The sequence below is a fragment of the Drosophila navojoa genome, chromosome X (genome assembly GCF_054131105.1).
Source record: "Drosophila navojoa isolate 15081-1374.11 chromosome X, UAZ_NAV_1.0, whole genome shotgun sequence".
NCBI lineage: Eukaryota > Metazoa > Arthropoda > Insecta > Diptera > Drosophilidae > Drosophila > Drosophila navojoa.
This window is the reverse complement of record NC_142895.1, coordinates 11,432,735-11,451,314: the sequence shown is the minus strand read 5'-3', so window position 1 is coordinate 11,451,314 and position 18,580 is coordinate 11,432,735. Positions and strand designations below refer to the sequence as shown.

General features: G+C 43.2%; 1 protein-coding gene across 1 annotated transcript in view; it reads right to left on the bottom strand.

Moving 5' to 3' along the window:
* Positions 1-700: 700 nt before the first annotated feature.
* Atf3 (Activating transcription factor 3) overlaps positions 701-18,580 on the bottom strand; it is a 56,366-nt gene continuing 38,486 nt past the window's right edge. Inside the window, exons 3-5 of the mRNA XM_089263459.1 lie at positions 9,391-10,550; positions 9,227-9,316; positions 701-2,497 (exon numbers count right to left, since the gene is read on the bottom strand). Of these exons, the coding sequence (XP_089119585.1) occupies positions 950-2,497; positions 9,227-9,316; positions 9,391-9,603 (1,851 nt within the window). The 5' untranslated portion in view covers positions 9,604-10,550 and the 3' untranslated portion in view covers positions 701-949. The remainder of the gene's footprint in view (positions 2,498-9,226; positions 9,317-9,390; positions 10,551-18,580) is intronic.

The following is an 18,580-nucleotide window of genomic DNA, read 5'->3' as shown; positions in this document are numbered from 1 at the left end:
AGTTTGCAGTGACGTGGTACGGGGGGGAGGGGGGCAGTTCAAGGGGCGGTGTGTATTATAGAAATTAAAATTAATAATTACTGATGCGGCTGTGACTGCCAACAAATTGCCTGTTGCACGGAATGTTATCGATAACACATCTACATACACATAATAATCTACACCAAACATATCGATATATCGAATTTAAGGTTATGTACAATCGCTTACGAGTCTAAACCAAAAAAAAAAAAAAAAAAAAAAAATTATTTGATTGATTATGAATATAATTATATAAGTAATATGTTTATATAGAACAGTTAGCAATTCAAGTTTAAAGTTGTTTTTGCTTTTAATGAGGTAGTCAAGCCAGACACACACACACACACACACACACACGCGCACACGCACACAGCAGAGGGCGTGACGTGTGTAGGCGGGGGCAGGAATTGCTTTATGATAAGAGTTGTATTCGAGCGGGTCAAGAGGCGTGGGGGGGCGGGGGCGGGGCCGAAAGCTGTAGCTGTTGTTGCTGATGTTGTTGTTGTTGCTGGAAGAACTTGGATATTTGGGTGTGTGCATGTGTGTGTGTGTGTGTGAGTGTGCATGTGTGTATGCATGTGTGTGCTGCATGTCTGCTGAGGCTCATGGGCGTGGCACACTCACACTCTCCCACACACACACGCACACACACACACACACACACACACACATACACACTTGCCAGCCATGCGTGTGTGTGCTGCTTCTAGCACCAATAGTCGACATGCGTCCAAGCCTGTTCCTGCTGCTGCAGCTCATCCTCCACTGCCTGCTGCTGCTGCTGCTGCTGCTGCTGCTGTTGCTGCTGCTGCTGGAGTAACTGTTGTTGTTGTTGCTCCCGCTGGTGCTGCTGCTGCTGCTCATCCAGCTGCAGCTCCTGATCGTACGCCAGCAACAGCTCATGATCGGCAGCCCGTTGGGCCCGATCTCACGCCAGGCAGCCGCCATTGGTCATAAAATTGGCGGAGCCCGTATCTAGATCAACAAAGTCCGCCTCATCGTCCGGCAGATGCGAGAGCAGATCGCTGGGAAAGCAATTGTTCTTCATCACCAGCAGCTGCTCGTCCTCGTAGCAGGGCGTCATGATTCCGCCCACGGCATGGGGCAGCCCATTGTGAAAGTCCATCAAATGGTGATTGTTGTTGTTGTGGGCGGCCAGGCTGGCCACGCTGGTCATGTTGTTCAGGCTTGTGGGATGCACGCTCACGGCGTGCTTGATGTCCGGAAAACCGTCCGGTTCGAACAGGAAGCGCTGGGCGCTCAGCGCCGTTATATACGGGCCCTGCGAGTCGACCAGCTCATTCTTTACAAACTCTATGGCGCTGGTGGGCGTGGTTGCGGGCGGTAGCGTTGTTACGGCCGTTGCTGCTGTGGCACTGTTGTTGCTGCCGCTGTTGTTGTTGCTGTTGTTGCTGCTGCTGTTGCTGCTAAGACTGCTATTGCTGCTGGTGCTGTTGGTGGGCGTGGTGATGGCTACGGCGACGGCGGACAGACCCAGCCCCAGACTCAAGCCCTCACAATTGGGCACATAGTCGGAGACCTGCTGGCTGACCACCAGGCTGTCGGCATTGCTGCTGCTGTTGCTGGCGGGATTGAGAGAGACTTGCTGCTGCTGCTGCAACTGTTGCTGCTGCTGCTGGGGCAGGCAGAGCGCCTCCTGTGTGGGTGAGCTCAAGTAGCCAGCATGCTCGAACTCCTGCGGCGAGGGCGAGGGCTTACAGTAGCCATTCGGCAACTGTTGCTGCTGCTGCTGCTGCTGTTGCTGCAACTGTTGCGCCTGCGCAGCGGCGACTGCAGCCATGGCTGCTGGCGTTTTGCTGTTGAACTTGAACGTCGACATGGATGGTATGCTCTGCATGCGCTGCTGCTGCTGCTGCTGCTGCTGTTGCTGCTGCTGTTGCTGCTGCTGTTGGGTGGGCGTGTTGGCCGTGCTGCTGGTGCCGCTGTTGCTGCTGTTGCTGCTGCTGCTGCTGCTGTTCGCATCGCCATTGAGCAGGCCATCCAGCTTCAGCTCGGCGAGGTACTTGTAGGCCGGCGACTGCAGCAGCTTCGCGGGCAGCTGCCAGCCGCCGCGCTTCACGCAGCCCGGCGTATGCAGATTGAGCATGCCGAGCAGGCGCTGGCGGTCCGTTTCGAGGGCGCGCACCTGGTTCTTGAGGTCCACGTTCTGGGTGTCCAGCTGCTCGGACTCCTTGATCAGATTCTGGGTGCGTTCGCGCTTCTTCATGCGGCACTTGGTGGCAGCGATTTTGTTGCGTTCGCGTCGTCGCCGCCGTCGGTCCTCGTCCTCGGGCGTTAGGCCCTTGGGCACCGATTTCGTTTCGCTGTCCTCATCGCTGGACTCCTCGCAGTCCTCGTCGCGGCGCGAACACTTCGAGTTGGGCTGCTCGGAGCCGGAGCTGGAGTCACAGGTGGACAGCTTGCGTTTGCTTTGAATGGACAGCTTCAGGCCGGCTTTGATTAGCTGCGAGCAGGTCTACAAGAGAGAGAGAGAGAGACAGAGAGAGAGAGAGACGATTAGTCAAGGTCCTACAAAAGTTGTTTGTCACCAATAGCCAAGTTGGCCGCTGCCTCCCATGTGGCATGTGGCATGTGGCAGCCGCGTTGCACAAGTCAACGAGCCGCGAGCCGCGAGAAGTTGTTTGCGTCGCTCAATTCCAATTCGGGAAATGACGTGCTGACATTTCGACTGACCCATTTGGCCAGCGAACTAACCAAGTTCAACCAGATCTCACTTGAGAGATCGTTACCCCCCCTCGCTTCAGCTCTTCTACTCGCATGACAAATCAACGAAATTCGCATTCCTGGGCTGGGCCTGGGCCTGGGGTCGGTGCCAGGGTTTTTGGGTTTTTTTTTTTTTTGGGCAGATTATCTTTGCGGCATTTGTTTTGTTTACTTTTGTGATTTACTTGCGGCTGCTCGCGCATAAATTTAAGCAAATATTAAAGTGAAAGATAGAAATCGCATTTTGTTAACGTTGCCACGCCCGGTGCCCCAACTGGCGAGGGCAGGGCGGAAGGGGAGATGCAGCCTACTGCAACAAGGCCAGAACAGGTCTGCTGGCCCTCCACACTCTGCGCCGCTTCCCTCACCGCCAGCCCTCCAGAGGTGGGTGGGCAACGTGTCAGCGCCTTTTAGGGAGCTTCAGCAGCTGAAGACAACAAACAACAGATGGTCATCACGTCGACACGTTGTCAACTTTCATTTGCAAGAAAAAAGGGCCCCGGAGAGGTTGAAAGCGAAGATTGAATGTGGATTGAAGCGATATTGAAAGCGGAGATGCAAATTGCAGCTGACATTGAAGTGACGAAAAAGGAAGACGCCTACACGATGAGAAACAAAACAATCGAAAGACTTTCAACTGATTGAAATTGAAAGGGACAATCGAAATTGAAGTAGAAGTAGAAATGTAAAGATTTGTATGCTCTAGATTTGTATGCAAATCAAATAAATGGAAAACATAGCATAGATTGATTGTGATTGAAGTGATATTGAAAGGTAAATTTAAAGTGAAGATAGCAGTGAAATGACAAAAGCGAAGTATACCAATACATATTGCCTAAGTTTAGCCGAGTTGAACGAAAAGCATTAAGATTGAAAGGGTAGATTGAAAGTGATTGACGTAATATGGAAAGGGAATATAATATTGAACGACTAGAAATATATATTATCCTATCAGCACACATAAAAAGGTCAGAGCCAACTATAGCACTATAATTGAAATTGAAAGTAGAGTTGAAAAGGAAAATTACATTAAAATTTAGTCTTAGCTTTGGAAATTCCAACAGATTCTGAAATTCTGCATAGCAGCTCATCAATAATCCCTCCAGATTGAAACAGATTGAAAGCTAAGCAAGGGGAAGAGAAATTGAGAGAGAAATTCAAGTCAAAAGATCAAATGCATTGAGGCAAGATCACAATGATGTCTAGGCATTTCAGAATTGAATTGAAGCGCTGATTGAACACGCTGATTGAAGGCATACAGTCGCCTTACTGTGGTTTTCCATAGTCTTGTCTCGGGGCTCGGCTCTCCTTCGCACTCGGCTGTGCTGGGCTGTCAGGGCCCCGGCCTTTCAGGCAGCCCACTTCAATCTGCAGCTCAATGACAGCTCATTCAAGTGCCAGACAAGCCCCGACTACCGCCGGCTGCCCATCATTATCATCGTTGCGATTATCATCAGCATGAGTTTTGCGCTTTTTTATTTGTTGTCTGCTTGAGAAATTGTTCAGATGCCACTGTCGAGGCGACAGGCCCAACCGAGCTGCCCTCCACACTCCCCCGCCCGCCAACATCTCTGCCCTAGACGCTGCCCAGCCCCTTTTTGGCCAGCATTGTTTCATTTAAATTTTAGGCACGCTGCCTTTTTATTTATTGACCCAAAAACCAGATAAATAAATTTTATTTCAACCCAAAAAAAGAGAAAAAAAAGAAGCAAAAAAACAGAGTGGAAAATATCATAATAATCGCATGCGCCAATGGCTGCGATGCCGACGTCGACTGCGACTGCGACTGCGACAGCGACAGCGATTGCTACTGTGAATGCGACTTCGACCGCCCGGCGACCATATGGTCAGAAACAAAAAAAAAAAAAGATTTCATTGCCTTCAACTCGACTTGGCAGACTTCTCGAAAATTGGTGCGTTGTTGTGCAACAGTCTCTGTGTATGTGTGTGTGTGTGTGTGTGCGTGTGTGTGTCTGCTAGTTGTCAGGGCATTCCAAATGGTCGGCGTGTGGGGCCAGCGGCTGTAATTGGAGCAACGAAGCAGCGCAAAGAAACTGAAATGGGTGGGAGGAAGCAATGGGAAATGCAATTCCAGAGATGCCACAAATATATTGATATAGACACACATTCATACAGTCATCTATCTATGTATCTTTTCGTATACTCATCTAGATCCGCATCTAGATATGAGCCATGAGCTTGAGCAGCCGCAGTTGAATGGAAATTCTTGTGGGTCAAGCACTGAGCAGTAAAACTTGAATGAAGCAAACAGAAGTTTAGAGATAAACCTGATCTTAATGGGCACAGGGCTGGCCAACTGTCTAGAGACACTTTAAAATGTGTTAAGAAACAGACTTGCTAAAGAAGCAGAGATAAGTTCAGTGATTGGGATGAGAACCAGGCAAGGAAACTTTTACTTGAAGAGAGTAGAAGAGTAATACGACTGATAGGGCAGGAGGAGAAGAATGTGGGAAGGACGGTGGGAAAGGAAAGAACAGAGTGCGAAAAGGATGTAGAAAGGCAAGGAAGTGAAAGGCTAACAGGAAAAGCGCATGGTAGTAAGGGAAACGTAGATGTGCAAAAGAAGAAGAGAATTAAATGAGAATGTACTGGAAGAGAAGCACAGGAGAGAAAAGGGACGAATGGGAATGAAAGAGAAACACAGAGGGAATGAATTGAAGAAAGTTGAATAGAAGAAAAGGAAGAAAGAAAAAGAAATGGAAGAGGCGAGAAATTATAGGAGTATGAGAGAAAATAGAGAAGGATAAGAAGCAAAAGAAATGAGAGAGTATGGAGAAGGACACGATAGGGGAGTATGAAAAGGAAGCAATGAAGAGGAAAAAAAGAAAAGAAAAGATATAAAAGTAACGACAAAAGAGAGTAGAAGAAAAAGTAGAAGATAGACAGAGACAGATAGATAGATAGATAGGGAAAAAGGGCATCGAATTGAGACAGACAAAATCTCTGTCAAGCCAAAGCCTAGCCAGCGCCCAAAACAATTCCAGAATCGGAGTGGCACAGTTCACCGTTCTAGCTCCATGAATCACCGCGAGTCGAGCTCCACCAATGGCTTACATATTATTTGTGCTTTCAGTTGCTTCGTTTATGGTTCAAGGCAAGGCGCATAAATTCAAATTCAGGGTTCGAACTGTAACGCTTAGTGGGCTAATGGCAGTGGCGATGGCATTAAGATACTACTATTAGCAAGACCGAATCGTGTTTGCAGTTTAACGAGTGCGACGAGCGCCAGCAGAGGGGGGGCGAGCGAGACAGAGATATGCATATTATATATCATATATACATACGTATGTTCACCTTTTATAGGCATTTGCCCAAGCCTTTCTTTGCGCTACGTTTTGCTGCACTTCGCGCGTACAAAATGTATCTTTTGGCAATATGTATCTGTATCTGTATCTACAAACGTAGCTGTAGCTGTAGCTGTATGCGTGCTGCGTGATGTTTGTCGAGCAGCGCCCAAAAAAAAACAAACAAACTTAAATTTCGCACGAATCACCTCGCAAATTTGCACTTTTATTTGGCTCCGCATTTTGTTTGTTTGCCACATACTTTTTCCTCTTCTTCTTCTGCTTTTATAATCTTTTATTTGTTTAAACGAAGAGAGAGAGGGAGAGAGAGGGAAAGATAACCTTTTAGGTGTTGGCCAAAAAGCTGAGTTGAGCGGACTCGAACGGAATATTCTCCGTAAAAAGGGGAACAGCAATCGCAATTGGAACCAGAATCGGAACTGGAGCTGGAACTGAAATCAAGTGAGAAACTGGAACACCAACAGCAACTGGAAACTGATTCGAAATTAACTAGCCTAATAGGGTAATGGGCTCAGAATCCAAATCGTAGCGCAGCGGAACTGGAACCAGTGCAAAAAATGCAAATGGAACTGTTAAGCTGAATCAAATCTGACAAGCTTAAGCAGCTTAAGTTCAAAATGGGAACAAAATTGAGACTTGAATCGGAACTAGAGCTGGAACTAAAATGGGAGCTGGACTCGGAACTTGAAACAGAGTGGAAAGTGAAACGAGAATATAGAAAAACTAAATTAATATAGAACAAACTAAATTAAACAGAAATTGAATCGGAACCGGAACTGGAACTGGAACTGGAACTGGAGCCGGAACTAGAACTGTAATTGAAATTGAAGTGAGAAACAGAAGCTGAACTGGGACAGAAACTCTATTTGAAACACCACACAGAATGAATCGGAACTGATGCTGGAGCGGAACTACTTTGAGCTACCTTGACTATATATGGACAATCGAAATATCTTTAGACAGACAACTATAGCTAGGCAAACACCCACAAGTTCCGCAAATGAACTTGACCATATTCCCACTGCCCTCTTCCAGCCAGAGTATCCATGGTGCGGCTTGACTCAATTAGCGGCTGCCTCTCATATAGACTTTATATATTCTTTCTACATATTTCTTATGTACAATTTTTCGACATTTCAATATTTGCCACTTTTATAACTTTTTTCTCCCATACATATATATTTTATTTATTTATTTTTTTGCATTTATGAGAAATGTGCAAAAAAAAAAAAAAAAAAAAGAAAAAACATTTTTAACATTTGTGCAAATATTTGCGAAAACGAACAAGAAGAAGCAGCGCCAGCTAAAAGTGCAATAAAAATTGTTGCGATTGGCAACAGCGAAAACTTTTCCAGCTTGTGTGTGTGTGTGTGTGTGTTGGTTGTGCATTTTGTAATTTATGTGAAATTTGTTAGAAAACAAATTGAAAAGTGTTTAAAATTTTATTTGTAATATTTTGCACTTGGGTCTGGCGGCAGTTCAATGCCTATAAATTCGCTTGAAGCAATAATCATAAATCACACAGAGAGAGAGAGAGAGAGAGAGAGAGAGAGAGAGAGAGAGAGAGAGAGATAGGCAATTAGAGATATGCTATTGTATTTGCATATCGAGTGTTGATGCGCCCGGGAGCTGTCGCTGTGTGCGCTCGAATGCCATTTAATTGCCGCGTGGCAAATGCAATTCATATGCAATAATCGCACTTGCCAACTGGGTACGCTCAGCCACGCCCCCTCACCTGGCCGCGAGCAAGGCGCGCGGCTCATTAAGGCCAATGTCAGCCTAAGTGATTCTGTGCATCCACACACCAGCATCGCAATAGATACAGATACATTGCCAGAGATACAGATACAGCTATACAGATACAGCTATACAGCCATGCAGCTATAGATGAGCTTATTCAATTTCTGGCATACAAAAGTGAAATCAATTCTGGCTGCGCTTTGCAATTGGAAGCGTCAACGGCAGACGCCCACGAGCTGCCTGTCATAAGCCCGCCTGACCCAAGCCAAGCGTCAGCTCGACCAAGTGACTAAGCGACGCAACGCTTCGCATTGCCCCGATTGACTGGCCCGCCTTCAAGCCGGATTGAATGGCTGCGGGGGCGAAGACGATGGTGGTGGCGGTGGCGGTGGCGTACTTGTGGGCGGATGCCGGCCAATGTCCGGAGCCGGTGCAGCAACTGGCGGCGTTCGGCGGCACGGTGCGTGGGCATTTGGCAGATTTTTGTGTCGTGCGGCGCGTGGGCGACAAATAAAATGCAATTCGGACGCCGTCTGAATGGGCAACACGCAAATGTTGAACAATCTGGTTGATTGTTGCCAGATTGAAAGCGAAATCGAATTGAATTGCATCAATTGTTGACAAATTGCAAGTAAACAGTGCAGCTGGAAATGGGCCAAAACGTGCCTGCACGTCTATCGATTGAAATTGAAAGTGCATGGCGAAATTGAAATCGAAATTGAAAGAGAACTTGAAGAGTATTACAATGCATGGAGAGCACATTGAGTATTTCATATCGCTTGTAACGGACAACTAATGGAACAAGAGTTTAGCTAAAGGCCACGATCAATCATTAAGACTTGGGCAATTTTAAAAATAATTGATTGAAAATTGAATTGTAGGTTCAGTTTGAATGGAAATGGAAAATTCTGGGAGATTGTACAGGCCTAATGAATGAAGAAAACACTAAGTGCACATTGAAAATGCAATTGAAAACGATTGAAGTATTCAATTCAGCAAAATTGAATGTCAAATTGAAGTCAAATTGAAGTTAGATTGAAGAGATCGCTAATCCGATTACGTCATGCATAGAACCTATTAAAAGATAAGAATGTAGCTACAATTTCTTTATAAGAGCCAGATTGAAGCTAATTTCGATTGAATACGAAGAGCAGCAGTGCAATGAAATAATTGAAGGACTAGACAGAGCCTATTGAAAGAAATGATGGGTGACTAGAAGCTCTACAAAAATGCCAACTTGAAGCTAAATTTGATTAAATGCGAAACACCACAAGGAAAAGTTGAAATCTTTAGAAATTGAAATTGAATTCGAATTGAAGTTGAATTTGAGCCCAAAAACAAAGCGAAACAAGTTCAATCAAAGAATTTCCCATGCCCTAGACTAGTTGTAATTCATATTCGCTCCGCCCACTTACCTGTTGCACACTGGGCGTGGTCGCAGCGCCCGCTGGCGAGTCGAGCGGCGATGCCGAGCAACTGGAATGACTGCTATCCTGCGAGTGCGACTGCAAGAGGAGAGAGAGAGAGAGGAATTAGTTGAAGCTTCTGAGGCTGGCTGGACTGGGGAAGCGAGACGCACCTGTCCGTTGGCGTTGCCGCACAAGTTGCGTATGGAGACAAAGGGCCCGGACACCTGGCTGCAGTTGTTCGACACGTTGAAGTTGAAGTTGTCCAGGGGATTTGTCATCGCGATCACCGAATTGAGAATCTCTGGCGTTTTGGGCGTGTGGGCGCCCGGGCCGCTGCCCTCGATGCTCAGCAGCGCCGCGGCCGGTATATTGGAGTTGAACATGGTCTTGTTTTGGATATCAACACACGATAATAATAATAATACGATTTATTATTAAAAAAAAAAAAAATAAAGCAAATAAAAAAACGAATTGAGAAAATATTTTTAAAAATTAACACGTAACTCGTTTTTCTTTTTCTTTTTAATTTGCTGCTGACTTTTTTTTAATTATTATTTTTGTATTTATTTTTAATGTGTGTAGAACTTTAGTTATTTTTTTAAGCTTTTGTTGGTTTGTTGCTGCTTTGTTTTTTATTTGTATTTGTATTTATTTTTTTTTATTTGTAAATCACAGTTGAAGGCCTACGCGTTGCATTTGTTGGACTGCTTTTTGTTGTTAATTAAATATTTATTGTTTGATTTATATATAGTTAATAGTATAAATATTGTTTTTTATTTTTTGTTTTTGTTTTTACTGTTGTATATGCGTTTGTATAAATATAGATATATATATTTATGTATTTATATATATATTTTATTTTTTATTTTTTGTATAAGTATATAAATGTTTTTTATTTTTATTTTATCAATTTTGTTCTTCTTAAATTTTGGACACTCGCGTCTGCTGTTGCTGCTGCTTCTTCTTGTTTGTTTGTTGTTGTTGTTGTTGTAGTTGTTGCTGTTGTCTCTCTCGTTTATCACAAATTGTTGTTAATAAAATGTTTTTGCTTTTTAGCTGACTTGTTTGATTGTTGCTGTGCAAATATTGTTGTTGCCGTTGTTGTTGTCACTTTTGTTGTTGTTGTTGTAGTTGTTGTCGCTGCCGCTGCTGCCGTTGCCGCTGCGTCGCGACGCGGTTCCATCGGCGCTTCCAGCGTGTGTTGCTCACAGCGTTGTATTCAACTGAATGTTTTGGCCACCGGCAAAAGTCGACTTCCACATCCACATCCACAATATCAGCGACATCCGAGACAGCAGCCGACGACCAGCACGAATCGCGCACGCTCGCTCTAAACAGTCCAAGAGAGCGAGCGAGAGAGAGAGAGAGAGAGAGAGCAAGAACGTGAGCGTGTGAGCGGGCGTCGCAGCAGTCGAGAAAGAGAAAAACACAGAGAGGGAGAGAGAGAGAGAGAGAGAACATTAGTGAGTGAGTGAGTGATACGGCTGGAGCAGCGTGTGAGAATTAAAATATCATAAAAAAAAAAACAAGTCACAAAGCGCGCTCGTCAAGAAACAAGTGTGCTCCAGACTTCAGAACTGATCGACTTGAATATACCCTGTAATCAATTTATAAATTTTTCCTAAACATGCTAATTTATATGATTTACAAGGCAAATATTATTAAATCTCTCTGTCGAGTGACTCGGTAAGACTCAAATGCACGACCTTAAGATACCCTAGTTTCAGTTTAGCTACGCTAATTGCTGTAAATCAATTACCTCCCATTGCAGCTGCTAGAAAAGTAATAAAACTTGACTTATTTATACCCTAGAATGACAATCTCTGATTGAGCAGCAATATGAAACGACTTAAAGATACCCTACAATTGTTTTTGAAACAACATTAAGTGGGGTACTCAATAAAAACACATTGAAAATGATTAAATTATAACGGAACAACAAAATGGAAGCAAAAAAGTAAAGCATCTTAAGCCTGATCGACTACTGATACCCTCTAAACTGTGCACAAACAGATTTATGAAATTATCACAAAGCAGCTGAAATTAGTCTAAGTTATGCTTAGCTACATCTTCAACATCTCGGCATACCCCATCGATGCCACTTTACAGGGTATACGAAAACAATTAAATTATAAAATAAGCGCAAGTAAATTGATTTATGTAAGCGCCGAGCAGCTGACAGCGAACAGAACCGACTGACCGACTGACCGATTGATTGACTGACCGACTGATCGACTGATCGACTCGACTGTCTGATTGAACAGCTCAATGCTATGCGCATTACTGTAGTTCGATTCGCTGTGCGTAGCTTAGTTAGCCACGTTAATGTCTCAATTAAGCGGCTTAATCGTTTAATTGAGTGCAGAATGCAGTTGCCTGATAGCCAAAGGCCGAGGATCTCCAATTGATCGGTCAATCAAAGTTGAAGGTGAAATGCAAACAAACAAACGAACGAACAACAACAGCAGCAACAACAACAACAACAACAACAAGTGAAACTACAGTAAATATTGCAAATATTTCAGCTATGCAATAGGTCAATTGAGACTCAGCCGTAGCAGACTCGGGAATGCAGAGCCCAAAAGCGTTTCTGATAAATCATCTTCAGTTTTGTATTGAGGCACAGCGTTGCCACCTGGCCTACAAAATAATCGAAACAGTTATGAAGGTTCCTTATGGGGATTTGTTAGGATAGTTTTAAGAGTAAGTTTTTACTGAAGCTCATAGACCAATTGAATGCAGATCTCAATGCACAGCGTTGCCACCTGGCATACAAGTTAACCGAAGAGTTATACAAATTCCTTATGGGGATTTGTCAGAATAGTCTTAAAAGTAAGTTTTTGCTAAAGTTCAAAGACAAATCGAAAGCAGATCTCAATGCACAGCGTTGCCACTTGGCACAAAAAAGAGATTTACCCTCTAAACAAACATGATTGCACTTGCATATGAGGATTTGTTAGGATAGTTTCAACAGTAAGTTTTTACTGAAGCTCAAAGACAAATCGAATGCAGATCTCAATGCATAGCGTTGCCACCTGGCATATAAATTACCAAAGAGTTATAAAGATTCCTTATGGGGATTAGTTAGGATAGTTTCAACGGTAGGTTTTTACTGAAGCTCAAAGACAAATCGAATGGAGATCTCAATGTACAGCGTTGCCACCTGGCATACAAATTACCGAAGAGTTATAAAAATTCCTTATGGTGATTAGTTAGGATAGTTTCAACAGTAAGTTTTTACTGAAGTTCAAAGACAAATCGAATGGAGATCTCAATGTACAGCGTTGCCACCTGGCACAAAAATGAAATTTATCCTCCAAACAAACATGATTGCACTTATCAACATGTACATATGCATACTATTATGTAGATTTCTAGAATATAGACATTTTTACCAGCGCAGCGTTGCCACCTCTTATACATATTCTTCAGTAAGTTTTGTATGTGCGCACATTTCCAACACAAATTAAATTAGATTCGAGCGCAGCCAACTAACCGAGCCACTTAACGACTTTGCTTTTATGGCTGACAGCGTTGCCACCTGGGCGAGCAAACGCTGCAGCGTTTTATTAGTTAATTTTCAGTTCACTCAGCGCTCAGTGAGTGAGGTTCTCGTTTGATTTCGTAAAGTTTTTATTTTTTATGGCAATTTGTTGCCCTTTTTCGTTGTGTGTGTGTGTGTGTACGTCTGTGTGCGTGTGTGTGCTTTGTTTTAATGGTCCGCGCGCTTTGAGGTTTTTCAAGGAATTGAGTTATGTGCTCGAAATTGTGTGGAATGCCCCCAGCCGGAGATTAGGTTAAGCAGCGAAACTGGACTAATGATGCTTTTTTCTTTCTATACTCGAGTGCCCTACCTCCCCCTCCCTCTCTCTCTCCCTCTCTCTCTCTCTCTCTCTCTGTGTGTTTGTGTGCCTCCCCCTTAATTTCAAACGAAATGCAAATTGCGGCACGCTGTCAATCTTAAAAGCGAACCAACCCCCCCAGCTGCCAGCAGCGAGAGAGCGCAGCCCTTCCCCCCTTCTTCCCGCCACTCTCGCCGCAGCCCCCCCCTTAGCCGTTGGCTGTTATGGCTTTTGCCATTTCTATTATTGCCTTTTGGGCCATTTATCATTTTGGCAAGAATGTTTGCTGCTGCGGATGCCACGGCGAAGCACCCCGACACCGACCTCCTCTCCTTCCTCGCTCCCCTTCCATGCAAGCACTTTTAGTGCCACTTTTATGTGCCTCACACACATACACACACACACACATGCGCTCACGCACACTTGTGTAAATTGAAAGTCAGTCAAAAATAAAATTTTTCAAACACAAAAAAAAAAAAACTAAAATAAAATAAAAAAAAACAACAAAAAGTCAGAATAAAGAATTATGATTTATGACTTTCGCATGTTTTGCTGTTTGTATACGACTCAAGTGTGTATGCATGTGTGTGTGTGTGTGTGTGCGTATATGATTTAGCTTTTGTTCTCTGCTGGCTATTTGTTTGAAAAGCTTTGAAAGCCTTTGCCTTTGATGTGCATTTGCAAGCTGTTGAAACGCAAATCACTTTTGACATTCGCTGTTGCGGTTTCGATTTCGAACTCGATTTCGAACTCGATTTCGATTTCGATTCTGGCTATTTTGACCAAATGCAATACAGGTGTGCCCCCCCCCCCCCCCCCCCCCCCCTCGCTGCGCTTTTTGGCCAACTGCCCAGGCAGCTGTGCTGAGGTCTTGATTTTGAGGTCACGGCTGGAGCTGGCTGCACATTGCGCATACGCCGCGTTCGCCGTCAGCCAGTGACATGCGCAAACAGTTGACAATCGGCAGAGACGCGACTCAAGTGATTGCCAATCGATAAGCACGCATCGCAGAAGCAGCTGGCAAACGGCCCAGCACCCAGCTCCCAGTAGGGCGCGTACAGCCACTCGTAGTTGGCTTTAAGTTTTTGTTGTTGTTCATTTATATTCATAGATACTGTATGTACATATATGCACACATGTGCATATCTTTTCGTATATCGTATATAGCGTTTTTTGTCTGCTTAGCTATTAACATTCCGCAGCGGGTTTTTTGTTTCGTTTCGTTTCGTTTCGTTTTGTTTTTGTCGCCTTGTCGAACTTGTTGATTCGCTGGCATTTCTCGATTGCTCTCAAGTGTGCGAAATTGTTAGCGCGTTCGATTGGAAATGCTAAGATCGCAGCAAGTGCAGCGCCGCATGTGCATGTGCATTGAGCTAATCAGTTAATCGATTATCGGTTGATATCGATAGACTATCTGTCGATGGGCAATTTAAAAATGCGACTCACTGTGATGTGTGCTAGATGCGTTGCATTTCATAAGTCAACTAAGTGTTAAGTCCTAGTGTACATTAATCGATATCTAACTATCGATAGTCAAAGATTTTTACTTTGATTAAATTTAACAATAATCGCAGCAAAGCTGTTGATCGACAAGCAAAAGCTATCCAAAAATCGTGCCATCCATTTCATTAACTGAGATGTTATCGATAACATATAAGTAACACATGCACACATCAAAGTCAAATTGTTCGATTTAAATAAACCGAAGGACGATGCTTATCAGCTAAATTATCGTCAAATGAACCCAAAACAAGTTCCACAAACCTATCGATATTTGCAAACACTGTATACATCAATCGCATATAGGGCATAAATAACTGTCCGCGATTTATCTGATGGATCAATTAATTCATCAATCAACGATATATTCTCAATTTAAGTGGAGCTCGTTTGGCACTGCCATCAATATGCTTGAGACAATCGATTAAGTATATTTATATTTATACATGTTGTATATGCAAAAATAAAACCGGTATGCTCCTAAAAATATAATTATAACAATAAACAATGCTAACAGCAAATTGCGAAATGAGTCACGTGGAATCACAAAGCGAAATAAAAAATAGAAAATAAAATAAAATAAAATAAATAAATAAAAACCGCAACGAATTTCATTCGATAATTGCCAAGCGAAATTTATCGCGTCTTCCTTGGAATGAATGGAAGCAACCGCAATGTGAAATGTGCATGAAATAAATTACGGGCTAATTGTATAACACTCACACTCACATACGGGTATTCGTATTAGTAGTCGTACTCGTATTCACATTCATATTCATATTCGAATTCAAATTCGATAACAATTACGAGACTTAACAGTGATTTGTTGTGTCCAGCTAAATGGGACGAGTATATATAAGAGATATATATGCAGATATATTATATATATATGGTATATAACATACATAAAACATTATTCATTGGCTCGCATCGTATATCGAAGCGAATCGTTGCCTCTGCGGATCGTGTGCAATCCGAAAATAACATATAATGCACATGCATATGATATTTAAAACAATTTTGTTAAGTATTTAACAGTATTATCATGCTGTCTGTGCCTTGCGCATTATGTTTGCGCTACGTGCCTCAGCTTCACTCCACATTTCACACGATTCGAGCGAACGTACGTCCGAAACAAGCAAAAATCGAGTGGGAGAGACAGAGGTGAGAGAGAGAGAGAATCGAACACTGAATCGAATGGAAAGACTTAAGCAACAAAAAAAATGCAAAAGAACAATCCAGCAAACTAATGGCATTTCAAGTGCTCTACATGTGGGCGTGGCAAATGCTTTGAAGTCGAGCAAATTTCGTGATATGTATATACATTAATATACATATATGCATATGTAAACTCCAGTAGAACAACCACAGAGACTCAATAGCGCATACGCATAGCTTTGTGGTTATCGGTTATCGATAACTTGCTACATAGTTGCCTGGAACAGAACTTAAAACAATGATTTGCATTGCTCGAAATGGAGAAGCTCAACAAATATGTGTGTAGTATGTATCTAGCGTTATCGATAGCATTCTAGAGTTATCGAAATTTGAAGTCTAACGGCATTTTTAGTTAATTTCAGAAATGCATTATCGACGATTTAACATTGAGAATTCAATTGAGATATAAATCATGAATATATGATAATGAAGGGAGAAATGCGTTATCGATAACATATCGATTATGTTTGTCGCAGCAGTTTCATGCAAGCAACGAGAGCTGGCTGTTGTTATATATTCACAGCAAACCCACTTGATTGCAGAAAGAGATGAGAACTGGATTTAGAGAGAGAGAGAGAGAGAGAGAGAGTGAGAGAGAGAGAGAGAGAGTGAGAGAGAGAGAGAGAGTGAGAGAGAGAGAGAGAGAGCTATTGAATGAAGATAAAAAGCTATCATTGCCTGCTTTGCGTTTGTTCTTCTAGTTCTACCCTTTTTCTTCCTCATTCTTTTGCACTTTGGCCAAAACAAATTCCAGGTCAGCTAAAGAATAAATATGTATGTACAGATATATGTGTATATATATATATATCTATGTATATGTTATTATGAGAAGCTCTCTCTCTCTCTATCTCTCTGTGGCCGGGATCATAAAAAGAACTAGTTGTTGCTGTTGTTGTTCTGGCTTAATTAAAAGCATTGCCAAAGCCAAACAATCGCCAGAGTCAGGGCCACGAGCAAACAGCAGAAGATGTGCAATAGCAAAAATAAAAGATGGGAAAGAGAGAAGGAAACAACGTTAGAAAGAAACGAAAGGGGAGCAATGTCGAGAGAGAGAAAAAGTATCTCATAGATACGAAATTGCCACACATTAATGGCCCAATACAACTACACCCTTCCGCCGTTCACCCTCACACTTCCCCCAACCCCCCCACTCCACAGTCCTCCCTCTCTTCGTTCAGCTATTTTCTAATTAAGTGTCATTGATTCGGCGTCGTCTGGCTGAAATTACTCTTCGTGGGCTGTTGGCGTCTGTGGCCGTGTGGGCGTGGCAGTAAGAAGCTTTGAAAAATTTACACTTTAATTAAAGCATTTGCAGATAATGTATCTGCGTTTGATTAGCTGCAGGGGCCGCACAGCCTGCCTGAAGCTGGAGCAGGAGATGGAGCAGGGGCGGGCCTGGCAGTGGGACTTTATGTCAGCGTGATAAAAACTTGCCTATTAACATAAAACTTGATCGAATGAGCACTCGCACCACGCAGCAACAGACTCAAGAGTCCAAACATATCCTCAACGTCCCCTCGCTCCATCTCCCTCCCTCTCTCTATCTCCATCTCTCTCTCTCCCAGTTGCTGCTCCCCGAAAATGGGCCGCGTGGCTATTCAATTAATTTATTATTCACTTAAGAGACGCGCACGACGCTCGCCAGTTGGGCGGGGTGGTGCGGTCGTTGCGGGTGGTGCGGGTGGTTGCGCGGCCGGTTTGGTTCTGTATTTAGCATGCAGAGCCATAGTTGAGCACATAAAAATGTTATAAAAATTAAATTGCGCACAAAGACTCGACAAGAATTTCGCACATAGAGCAGCGGCACGCCCTCTGGCAACAGCTGCCCCACCGACCCACCAAACCGAACGACAACCACCACTAGGCAACCACCTCGAGTCGCATAGTAGTTGTGCCAAAAATGTCCTGCTCCATGTGGCTGGGCGGCCTTTTGGGCAATGGACAGTCGAGTGCGTGGGGCAGGCCGAGCGGGGCGGGGTGGTTGCAACATGGGCGGTTTGTGCCACTCCAACTTATGGCGAGCGCGTGGCGCAAGTTTTACAGTTATAAACATTTCTGTGCACGTTTTCTGCGTTAAATTTAGGAACTTGGCGCAAAAAAAAAATGAGAAATAGAAGCGAAAAACATGAAAAACTTTGAGAAACTAAATGAAGGAAGGAAACGAAGAAAAAGAGAGAGAAAAAAAAACAGAAAATGAAATGGCAATTTTATGGAAATGTGCTTAAACGAGCGAAACAGGCCACAGGCATTAAGATAAAGTGTATCTGTGTGTGTGTGTGCGGTTTGGCCACACATTAATAGTGCCGAAAAAAAATGGTTATCGATAAACCAAGTGCTTGAGGCACACAATGGAAAAACCTATTCATATTTCAAACTAGGGAAACGCGCTTGAAATGTGCATACAAATTGAGAAACTTAACTCGTAGTTCTACCAATTTGAAACTAAGAAAAGTTGGCATTATCGGCATATCGATAGCAAATAATAGCGGTAGCGAATTGTAGCTAACCATAAATTGCTAGAAATATACAAAATTTATGAAATTCTAATTTACGTAAGTATAGCCCTTTACTATGCGGCTATGATATTTCGATAATAAGTGTTATCGATAACAATACGTACAACTTTTACAACTAGAAAGTAGTTAATAGCTCAATTATAGGTTCATTGCACGTGTTTCTCAACTATATACACAAATAAATTCTACTATGAATGTGATAGCATATCGATAAAATGCATTATCGATAACAATTTAAAATCTACCATAATTATGCTGCTGCAAAGTTATTTGAAAACGTTTCC